At 39.6% G+C, this 12540-nt stretch overlaps 1 protein-coding gene across 1 annotated transcript in view; it reads left to right on the plus strand.

The window, feature by feature from the left end:
- The first annotated feature begins 4796 nt into the window (after positions 1 to 4796).
- Positions 4797 to 12540, plus strand: part of ccbe1 (collagen and calcium binding EGF domains 1) — a 59250-nt gene continuing 51506 nt past the window's right edge. The window contains 2 exon segments of the mRNA XM_083563555.1: positions 4797 to 4991; positions 5094 to 5174. Of these exon segments, the coding sequence (XP_083419681.1) occupies positions 4885 to 4991; positions 5094 to 5174 (188 nt within the window). The 5' untranslated portion in view covers positions 4797 to 4884.

A 12540-nucleotide genomic window follows, 5' to 3' on the forward strand; every position in this document is an offset into this window, starting at 1 on the left:
CGCATGTAGGACGTTTTGGAGACAAGGTGAGGGAGGTGAGATTGAGATGGTTTGGACATGTGCAGAGGAGGGACATGAGGTATATCAGTAGGAGAATGTTGAGGATGGAGCCACCAGGAAGGAGGAAAAGAGGAAGACCAAGGAGGAGGTTTATGGATGTGGTGAGGGAAGACAAGCAGGTAGTTGGTGTGAAAGTTGCAGATGTAGAGGACAGAGGGGTATGGAGACGGATGATCTTCTGTGAAGACCCCTAATGGGAGAAGCCAAAAGAAGAAGAAGAAGAAGAAGAAGAAGAAGAAGAAGAAGAAGAGGAAGAAGAAGAAGGAGAAGAAGTAGAAGAAGAAGAAGAAGAAGACCCTTTTGGAAATTTTGTGTGTGTGAAAGTATGGAGTGTGTTTAATGCCCAAAGCATAGATATGGCTGTGTGTGTGTGTGTGTGTGTGTGTGTGTGTGTGTGTGTGTGTGTGTGTGTGTGTGTGTGTGTGTGTGTGTGTGTGTGTGGTAAAGATCAGAATCACTATTAGTGCACTATGTTTGGGATGTTGATGTCTGTTTTGGAGCTTTATTCGATAAAAGCATTTATTGTCACTCGTTTTTTTTTTCTCTTCTTTTCGTCTTTTTCTTGAGCGTGTTTACGTTACAGACGATCGATGGAATGTCGCGTGACGTGAAGTTTAAATTTTTAACTCAGTAACCAGTTCAGGCTTCCGATCAATAAGACACCTTGCCTGTGGTGGTGGTTAATAATTCAGACGTTGTGTTGTTTAGTGTAGTGTAATGTAGTGTTGTGTTGTGTTGTGTTGTGTTGTTTAGTGTTGTGTTAAATAGTGTAGTGTTGTGTTGTGTAGTGAAGTGTAGTGTTGTGTAGTGTTGTGTTGTGTGGTGTTGTGTAGTGTTGTGTAGTGTTGTGTGGTGTAGTGTTGTGTTGTGTTGTGTAGTGAAGTGTAGTGTTGTGTAGTGTTGTGTGTGTGTTTTTACAAACAAATTATGTGCTTCAACTTTAGTGACCCCTCTGCAGTACCACCGCAGACCCACTAGGGGTCTCCAGGGGCTTTATGTCATGACTGATCCTGCGCTCTGTCCCCAGTTTCCTCACATCACTGGGAAATACTGTACGTAGAAATAATAATTTTCCTGTGGATCAATAAAGTGTTCTAATATTTAAAAAAATGACATGATATCTTAAGTACATAAGAACAGAGACTGAAAGGGTTAGAAGAGGAGAGAAAGAGAAAACGAGAGACCTGAAAAATAAAAAATAAAAAATAAAAAGTGAAAATGCACCACAACAGCAATAGAGGGCGCTAACGTACACTGCAGCTGCACAGTAGGTGAGTCCCTGAAGTCTGCTGCTAAAGTTCATGTAACTTTGTGGTGACAAAACAATCCTGCGTGAATGTAAATGATTTCTCTAGACAGACAGAATGTTTTCTCCTGGTTCATTCTGCAAATCAATCAATCAATCAATCAATTAATCAATATTTTTTTATAGAATTTGTGCAATCTAATATCCACACTTTCTTTTGCTCATTACAGGAAATCCATCATCATCAAACAGACCAGAGACTGACATTTTAATTTGGACTGGTGAACTTTTAGTGCGTACGCACACACACACACACACACACACACACACACACACACACACACACACACACACACACACACACACACACACACACACACACACACACACACACAGCTGGTAGCCCCCCTGAGGCTAATCACTTTCTCCGTAACATTAAGATGTGACATTTAAGGAAATGTGACACACCATCAGGCATTAAAGCAGTACACACACACACACACACACACACACACACACACACACACACACACACAAACAGAGAGAGAGAGAGAGAGAGAGAGAGTGAGAGAGAGAGAGAGAGAGAGAGAGAGAGAGAGAGAGAGAGAGAGAGAGAGAGAGAGAGAGAGAGAGAGAGAGAGATTCATTAATTCTTTTATTTATTTAACACAGACAGACGGACACACAAATGTGCAGACAGAATAAAAATACTTGCATAGATAGATAGATAGATAGATAGATAGATAGATAGATAGATAGATAGATAGATAGATAGATAGATAGATAGATAGATAGATAGATAGATAGATAGATAGATAGATAGATAGATAGTGACCACATGACCACAAGGTTAACACTGGCATGAGCACTGAAGCCCAGCAGATGGAGACAAAACATCATAAACTGTTACATCAAACCCTGAAGAACATTATATAATTTATAACATTATAATATTAGAACATGCACAATAAGAAAATAAATTATTCCGAACGAAAATCTCTGTAGAGAGATATAAATATAAATATCTGTCACAGCACACCAGAAGAAATCAATTTCACCCTGAATTGTTCGTGATGTTCCACAAACCAGTTATGCAATCTTAATGAACATGGAATGTGATTGGAAGAAAGTACAAGACATCTGGAAGACATGTAGGATTTCAGGTGAGATGATTGGATATTTTCCGTTATCATGTTAGTTACATCACGAATGAAGCTTCAGTGCCAAACTAACATCGAACGCGACTTGGCTAATGGAATACGTTCAGGATTGAAAAAAATGGGACATGGTGTTGATCTGAACCTTTTTTTCTTTAATCAAGCATGTCGGAAAAAATAACATCTTCCATTCGACTGCTTGACTTTTTTCACCAAAAAAAAAAAAAAAAAAAAAGATTGATTCCAGAAGTCTTTCTCTAACCAACTGTAACGCACGTATAAGGACATGAGGAAGTCATTGGTCTGAAATGTAGCTTTGATATTGTACAACATGAACAGAGATAAAGCCACTGATCTGCACTTATTCTTGAAAAAATAAATAAAGAGCAAGAAAACAATGAGCAGAATTTATTCTACATCTGTGCCACATGAAAAAAAGGCGGGGGAGAAGATTATTTTTTACATATTTAATGAATAGGATGGACGCAGATTAGTCCGATCTAAGCTTTTTTCCTGCTATTCAGTCTGTTATTAATGTCTTATTACACTCTAATCCACACCACAGCCTGCAGTTTCCTTCCTGACCACCAGATGGCATTAGCGCAGAGAAGACGGGATTGTCACTCTGGGAATTCCATCAGGCTGAAGCGGAATGCCATGTGCCTCTCAGAAACATGTGAACAGGATATAAATCAGAGGTTAACAGGTTGGACGCTGAGTAAACCTGTCACTTTGATTACACCTCTGTCCTTTAGGGTCAGGGGGCAAATGGACAAGCTTAACTACTTAAATGACAGCCAGAGGTCAAGGTCTGATCCCAGAGACAAGTGTCCTTAGGGAATGTTCTCCTAATGGTTTATTGCTTTTATTATTAATGAAAGAAAAGATGATAGGGAAAAGAGGAAATAGTAAACATGTTCACGTTAATTGCAGAATAATAGACTGTAATGACGTGTGGGATTTTAATGATATAGAAAAAAAGTATGTGTGTGAGAACGTCAGGAGGGGATTATGGGGCAATTGGAATTTTTTTAAAGAAGAAGAAGCAGAAATGGAAAAAGATGATGATAAAGAAGAAGATAAAGAAGAAACTGAGGACGATGAAGAAATTAAAGAATGTGAAGAAGAAATTGAAAATGACGAAGAAGAAACTCAGGAGGAGGAAGAAGAATAGGAAGAAAAACTGAAGAAGATTAAAAAGAAATCAAAGAGGATGAAGAAGAAACTCAGGAGGAGGAAGAAGAAGAGGGATATAAATGAAAAGGTGAAGAAGATTAAGAAGGAAATGAAGAACATAAAAAAAAACTGGAGAAGCTGAAAAAGGAACTAAAAAAAAGAAAAAGAAAGAAAAAATAAATATATAAATATATATATATAATCATTCACATCCAAGGTTTGATTTGTCTAATTTTATGACCTACAGATTTTAATATACAGGTTTTAAAAAAAAACATGCAGAAAAACAGCTGATTTCAGCAATTAAATTCGATTGTCTCAACGTTTTAATAAACGATGAGTTGTACCAGGGGTTTCAGTTTAGTTTCAGGGGAGAAAATGTTCATTTTTTAGAGAAAGTCGTTAGCGGCTAAACCACTATAAAGTGAATCTGGTTCGTGTTTAGAAATTTAGAATGTTTCAAAAGTGTTCATTATTTTAAGAAAGGTGTTTTTAACGTGACTTTTTTGCCATGTTTTATGTAATAAATAGTATCAGTGTTGGACACCTGTTGTGCACGGTCTAGCAGATTTCTCAGAGATTAGCATGATCAGTGCTGTATGTGTGATCATGAAATATAATAAGACATTATTGTTGTTTATAGAATAATTCTACTGATCCAATAATTCTTTCCAATGATTTAAAACATCTCAGGACATCTATGAGGTCCCTGTAAATCTGGAATTCCTGACGCTAAAAAAAAACTTCAGAAGAACAAAACACACATCACCATGTAAAATTTACTGAATGTCTACAAAGGTAAAGGATTCCATTTAAACATGGAGGCCCTTAATCCACAAGTGTTTAGTTGTATGAATAAAATAAAATATCAAATGCTGTAAATGTAATTTGAAGAGGAAACATTGGACAATTTTTTTAAGGTGGAAAAAAATAATTTTATATATATATATATTTGTATTTCAAGCTTTTAAAGGTTAAAAATGTCACGCAGGAACCGAGGCAGGTTTTTCTATAATGTTTGATCACTGATGTGTTTTTCTTTTTAGGGATTTTGTTGAATTGTTTCTATTAGTGCAGATCTTCTGCTCGAGAATCGATTCGGCTGTTCGGCTCCCGCAGAGGAGTCGTTTAAAAGGAGTCATTCTCGAGCCGATTCGCGCATCAGCAGAGGCGCTTTGCGGGAGGTCGCGAGCGGAACTTCTCGCGCTATCAGGGGTAAATTAAAGGGTATCAGGGCTTAAAGAAATGATGCCCACAGCCAGATCCGGTGCTGTCCCACTCCTGCTCGTGCTTGCCTTAGTCTCCCACGGATCTCAGTGGACTTTTCGTGAAGACCAAGAAGATGCAAGCAGGTAAAGTAACCGCGAGCGGTTTTGGTTATTGCGCAAAATCCGAGCGCTCGAGGGTTTTTTTCTCCATCTGATTTATTTAATTATTATTTTTATTTATGGCAGGGAAGTGTGTTCAGAGAACAACATCGCTACTACCAAGTACCAGTGTGTAAAGTCAACAGGGGAGGTGGCCACATGCTACAGGTGAGGCGCAGAACCGCCGGTGCGCAAAAGCGCGTCATAACGCTCAATGGCGCACACGCGCGCACCATTCTCTCACTCTTCTGTCTCATCTCATCAGTCTCACGTGTCTCTAATCACCTTCATTTAATCATGCATATGTTTCTCTATCATTCATTAATTCTGCAGATGAACTGCAGGAGAGATCTTTTAACCTTTTTAACGGACCTTCAGGGACATTTTGCTGAAACATGCCATTGTGGGTACATAAGGGAGAAATGATGGACTTCTGCTGTAGATTTTCAGAACATGGTATCTGAAAGATTTATATTACATAATCAGTCCAAAGGGTAGATTTGGGTTTGTGTGTCCTCTGGGTTCTCTGGTTTCCTCCTCCCTAAAGTTATGGTAGATTGACTGTGCTAAATTGCCCCTATGATTGTGTGTGTGTGTGTGTGTGTGTGTGTGTGTGTGTGTGTGTGTGTGTGTGTGTGTGTGTGTGTGTGGTTGGGGGGGGGGTTTACATTTATGTTTATTTGTTTGTTGGAGATATGTGGTTGTGGAGCAGGAACACTGAGACAAATGTAACCGATCCTTTGTTCTCTTGTGAGTCTGCATTTTTAGATTCAAAAAGGTATACAGATATGAACAGAAGATAATAATGATCAAAAAACTTACTTAATTATTATATGGTTTATTTTTATGCACAATTTTGACCAGGTGATTTTTAGCTGATCACTGGTCTACGTTACAGGATCTTCATCATATGATCTGACCCAAAGAACATGCTTTTTTTGACGCAGTCTGCTGTAGAAATGATCTCTGCAGGTTATAAATGATGATGATATTGGACTTCTGAAATCCCACAACGGCTTCAATTTGATCTCATGTGGTTCCTTCATACACACATGATGCAGCAGGATTCATTCCCATTCACCTTTAGCTAAAATTTAGCTTGTGTTTTTACCCAGCAGTGTGTGTGTTTGTGTGTGTGTGTGTGTGTGTGTGTGTGTGTGTGCTGGGGGGGGGGGGGGGTGTTAAAGAAGTTTCTTGTGGTTTCTGTGCCGTAAAGCTGTAATGTGTAGAGACACTCAGGGGATTAAATGATTAACCGGTCACTAGCGGAGCGCGGTGGTCTGCATCAACACGACATCCATCAGAACCCCCCGGGGGAACGGCAGCGTGTCTCACGCAGCGTGTCAACATCCACCCAACATTACTATCATCAGCAGTTACTGATTTATTTACTACATTTTATATAGAAGATATATTACATATATAACATCATTACATCATGTACACGTTCTTATTAATGATTCCAACTACAAGGGGAGTGATGGCCAATCAGGATAGATAGATAGATAGATAGATAGATAGATAGATAGATAGATAGATAGATAGATAGATAGATAGATAGATAGATAGATAGATAGATAGATAGATAGATAGATAGATAGATAGATAGATAGATTTTATATATATGTATATATATATTTTAATTAGCTAGTTTTCCTGCATGCTCCAGTTGTGTAAAAACTGGTTTAATGCATCAGTACGCTGAAACAGCTCCTTCTTTACCATCGCCAAACTCCAAACAGGAAGCAGCTCTACAAGTCGGATCCATCACATTACTTGGCAGACAGCAGCGAGATCATTCAGCTTCCACTCACGATACAGACTGCACCAGCGAGTCACTTAGGGTTTTTTTGTTTTTTAGAAGGATCAGTTCTCTGGATTGCTTTGGGCTTTAAAATAGTTCTCATACTTTAGCAGACCCTCAGGGCAAACGACCCAGAATCAGGAAAAAAAACACAAGCGTGAAGAAAAATAATTTAGAACAACCTGCTGAATCATCTGCTGTAGAGATACGGAGTGTGTTTAAAAACATAAACCAAACTGACACTGATGCTGCTTCCAAATGAACTCGGAAAGACCTGAGAACTGAGCATTTCTTAAATTTTTTTTATATTCTGTACTGGCATTTTTTTAAAGATCTCAAAACACTTATATGCCTCTACTACGTACGCGTTGTTAAATCCAGAGGTTAAATCCAGAGGTTTTTCCATTTACTCAAATTATTTATACCACTGTTTAAAACGTAAAAATACGCCAATGTGTTTTTAGTCATGTGACGCAGTCTACTAAAATACACCCCTTTTAGTCCACATGTGTCTGGATTTCTGCTCTTTTTTTGTTTCTTAAAAAAGTCGTTTTTGTCAAAAAGCACTACAGACCAGACCGAGGCTAATCACTGAACCGTGTGTGTAACAACAAAACGTCCAGCTGTCAGACGAGGCTTAACTTCCTGTGGCGTCTGGATCCGCTTTGTCCCCTAGATTACACCTCCAGCCTCTTAATCCTTAACCTTCAACAAGTCACATTTCTCCAACAATTTGTGGGGTTTAGTCCTTTTTTCAGAGCTGAGCGATGAGAGAACGTTTCAACGGATGTTTGGTCTCCTGTAATCAATCGCTTCATCCATTAAAAACGTCCACATTGTCATGCGGAAGAACGAAATCTGCTCACTTTTTTTAATTGCACTATATGGTCAAAAAACTTTTAGTCCCATTTACTGGTATAATGAGCTCCATTCTTCTGCCACGATGTTCCACTTGATTTTGTGGAGATTTGTGGAGATTCATTCATTCACAAGCATATGTTGGTACAGTCAGGTAGCGATGTAGATGAGGTGAGGAGGCCTGGGGTTCAGTCAGTGTTCACATTCATCCCCATAGAACGCTATAGCAGGAGATCTTTTACATCTTCCAACCTTCGTACAGCAGATCTTCATGAGCTGGCTTTGTGCACAGGAGCATTGTCATGCTGGAACAGGTTTGCACCTCTTAGTTAAAGGGAAGGAAACACTTCATGCTGAGATCCGAAGACGTCCTGTACAATTGTGTACCTTTAAGTTTGTGGTTATCGTTCGGGGAAGAACCACATGTGGGTGGAAAAGTTGAGTGTCCCAAAACCTTTGTCCATATTGTGTACATCAAACTTTTTTATCTATGATGTAGAGGGTTCAGGAAACATGTCAGGACGTCACTTGTGTGTTGTGTTGCGTGTTAACTAGCTGATTGGGCTCCTTCAAAGTCTATTGTCTATTGTATTGTATCATGACGGAGTGGAGATAATCTCTACAAAGCCTCAGATCATAAACACAAACACCGTTCTCACTAAAAACCGCAACAAAGCAGACTGGAGAGCGGCCCGAGTCTGACCCTGACTGTCTGCTCAGAAAAGCCTCAGGCATTTGTGTGTGTGTGTGTGTGTGTGTGTGTGTGTGTGTGTGTGTGTGTGTGTGTGTGTGTGTGTGTGTGTGTGTGTGTTATTTACGAGCCTCTATTTTGGCTTCATCTGCACTCTGAGCTTGTAGGTTCAATGTAGCATAGTAAGACCTAAATATCAGGAGGTGCCATGGAGGACTTTTATTGGAAGTTTCTCTGAGAAGATCTGAGATCATTTCTGAATGAACGCTGAGACTCGCTGAGTCATGATGCAGGACGGGGTGCTGTTCATTTATTATTATAGAGACTTATTTATTCTCATAGAATGTTTTTACACCTGTTTGTTTGTAGTCACGTCACACGTTCATAATTTTTCTCTAAGACCCGCTGCAAATACGGCGGCTACCGGATATGCGTCACACGCCGCTTTTTTGTTACTGAGTGTAATTAAACACGACCGAGGCGGCGTGTAGGGCGTGAAACTGCGTTCGTTGAACTGTTGTATGGAGAAAACGAAAGCAAAAATTTTAGGCATCTCCCAAATCGCCCAAAAGCCTTCGTCTCTACATTTCTCTATAATCAGATCTGTACGAAATAGTAGCTTCGAGTTCATATTTGTGGTACTTTTGAGCTTTACAACTTTACATCAAAAGTAAAAAAAACCCACTATGGTTCATTATTATTATTATTATTATTATTATTATTATTATTATTATTATTATCTTGAAGAGATAAAACTGTTATTGATATTATTTCTATAATAATGAACATTTTATTTGATGCTGAATTGCTGTGGTGTAATAAGAATAAAGCATTTCCAGTTACAGGAAAATAATTAGCGATGTGATAAAACTGTAAGATTTGATCACAATGCACAATAGAATTCAGACCCTGTTGTTGTTGTTGGTGCAGAATGGAGCTGAAGAATGGTTTGGAGTGTAACAGTTGGGATTAGATTACATAAAGAGCTTTTTTTTGTTTGTGGCTGCAGCACTGAAAACGTTCCAGTATCTGTTTTCTCATTTTTTAGATATTTATGTTATTAGAAACACTTGTTACGTGGCTTTGCTGTAAAGCAGTGTGTGTGTTTGAGACGATGATTGTCGCTTTGCTGACTGACTGACTGCTGTTTGGATTTGAGACAGATGGACATTGTGAACGAGTTCTTCCTTTAAACGCTGAGGCGTGATGGTGATGGTGTTCTCAAAAACACCTCGAGACCTTGAAGAACAGAGAAGGAGCGACTGCAGTGTTCTTGAACGAACCGCTGTAATGGATATGTAGTGTGTTGGGCTGCTTTGTTGTGTTTCCAAAGATTTCTGAAGGCCTTTTGCTGTGTGTTAAGCCTCAGAGACTTAGAAACACACTCACACTCACACACACACACACACACACACACACACACACACACACACACACACACACACACACACACACATAAACACACATATACACACAAACACACATATTAAGATGTCTTAGAGAATGTCTTAGAAGCAGCAGCAGCTTCATGGATCTTCAGCATTTGTGCCATGAATCCTCTTTAGGGAAAGAAGAATCTACACATGAAATTCATTTGACTGCTCATTTCTCTCCCAGAGAAGAACTTCAGAGATCCTTTTAAACCTTCAACGTTGAAAACCTGGTGCTTGCTTTCCTCCAAATTCTCCTCTGCCCAATAAAGGCACATTTGTAGAAGCATCATTCCTCAGCTTGATCATGAACTAGTGGTCATGCAAACCATCTCTTTGAATTTGTGTTACTGTTTCTATAGCAACAGATCCTTCACTAGTACCACAAAATGCTCCAGACAAACATCTGAGATGTTAGTGGAAGAAGTCTCCAGTTTCATGGCTGTACAATCTACAACAACGTCTTCACACTTTGCGGTTTCTCATTGTGCTTGAGGGAAGGAAAAAGGAAGGCTGGTGTTGAAAAGGCCATTTATAGCTGCTATAACATAAGTGCAACCAGGATGTAACCTGTTAATAATTGTGATTATTAATTCAAATATTAAATAGTAATAATTTTAATTGTGATTTTATTTTAGAAAATTGCTGTTAGTATACTGTTCTGTTTGAATTATTACTATTATAGAGAACTTAGGGAATTAAAATTAATTATTTATTGTTTATTATGTAAATTGTTTAGATTATACAGTAGTAAAATTACTGGTTTTGTTTATTTTGTGTAATTAATGTGTGAGTGAGAACCTCACTGTCTCAGTGAACTACACATTGTGTAGCTTCAGGGCCTTGGTGGATTGAATGATAATTTGTAACAGTATGACAGAAGAAAAGTCAGTGTTGGTTCAGGAGTCGTGATATTTACTGCTCGTCAGTCCTGAGGAAAGATTTGTTTATTACTGTTTAAGAGGTACACGGAGATATCAGGCAATTTAATAATGATTAACATTCTTAAGCCATAAGTCAGCCCTTCCAGATGTTCTTTGTTACGCGAGTGGTTTATGGTAGCACAGCTGTGGAACTGAGAGTGGAGAATGAAGTGTTGGAGAGGCGGAGTGGTGGAGTGGTAGAAGTGGAGCATGGCATGTTAGAGAGGCGGAGTGGTAGGATGTTGGAGTAGTAGAAAGGTGGAGTGTTGGAGAGGTGAAGTGTTGGAGTAGTAGAGGTGGAGTGTTGGAGTGGTAGAGGTGGAGTGATGGAATGGTAGAGGTGGGGTATTGGAGTGGTAGAGGTGGAGTGGTGGAGTGGTAGAGGTGGAGTGTTGGAGTGTTAGCGGTGGGGTATTGGAGTGGTAGAGGCGGAGTGGTGGAGTGGTAGAGGTGGAGTGTTGGAGTGTTAGAGGTGGGGTATTGTATTGGTAGCGGTGGAGTGGTGGAGTGGTGAAGGTGGAGCGTGGCATGTTAGAGAGGCGGAGTGGTAGGATGTTGGAGTGGTAAAGGTGGAGCATAGGATGTTGGAGAGGTGAAGTAGTGGAAAATGTCTCATAACACTCGGTCTGTCTGTCTGTCTGTCTGTCTGTCTGTCTGTCTGTCTGTCTGTCTGTCTGTCATAACTTTCAGTGTGTCTGTTTGTCTGTCTCTCTCAATATTTTCTGTCTCTTTCATAACTCTCTGTCTGTTTGTTTGTCTGTTTGTCTGGCTCTCCCTGATCACTGATAATAGTCTGTCTACACTACCTAGACTCCTTCAGCGCTTAGACCTGACTGTTTGATGCTGTTCTTTTAACTCTCTCTCTCTCTCTCTCTCTCTCTCTCTCTCTCTCTCTCTCTCTCTCTCTCTCTCTCTCTCTGTGTCTGATATCTGTCTGTGTGTTTCTACCCAATATTTGTTTGACTCCATCTGTCTGATAACCGTCTGTCTGTTTACTGTTTACTGAAATCAGGCATTAGCTTGTTGCCTAGCAACAACTAGCCTTCTCATCACTTCACAATGAGATTCTTATCTGTTTGCTTTTCTCTCCAATTTGCCTTTTTGATAGCATGTTAGCATACATTTTTTTAAAGTATAATGAGACTTGTTCCAGGTTTGTATTATGTGTTTATAAACAAAACAAATACACACTAAAGCTAACACTAACGAGCACCAGCATAATCTGTAAGTCAGCACCACTGAGCAGTGTTTGGATTCTTCTCGTCCCGCTGGTGTTGATCACAACGTTGTGTAATCGACTCCCTTTTTTATCCTGTTTACTGCAAAGTTAATAGATAGCCACAAAAAAAATGCTCCTGCACTCCTCCGCTCAGTAGAGAGAGAGAGAGAGAGAGAGAGAGAGAGAGAGAGAGAGAGAGAGAGAGAGAAAGAGAGAGGGAGAATGACCATGTTAGTGAGAAAGATTCATCTGAGAGGAATCAGGAGCTTGGAGCGAACTCTGGGATCATTTCACAACCTTGTGGTGGAGCTGTAATGGTGCATAGCGAGAAAGCAGATGATGACTCGGCTGATAAGCAGCGATGAAAACTAAAATGCTGCCAGTGATAAAACACACCTTGTGTTTCAGCACATTCCTGTCAGAACATTCCCGGAGAAATACGTCGGAGCTCCGAACAGCTTCATGGAGGAGGATTTTTTTTCTGTTAAGTTTGTGTGTGTGTGTGTGTGTGTGTTTGTGTGTGTGTGTGTGTGTGTGTGTGTGTGTGTGTGTGTGTGTGTGTGTGTGTGTGTAAGAGCAGATGCAGGGCCTCAATGGGGAGAATGAAAG

This window comes from Silurus aristotelis (genome assembly GCF_946808225.1).
Source record: "Silurus aristotelis genome assembly, chromosome: 16".
Taxonomy (NCBI): domain Eukaryota; kingdom Metazoa; phylum Chordata; class Actinopteri; order Siluriformes; family Siluridae; genus Silurus; species Silurus aristotelis.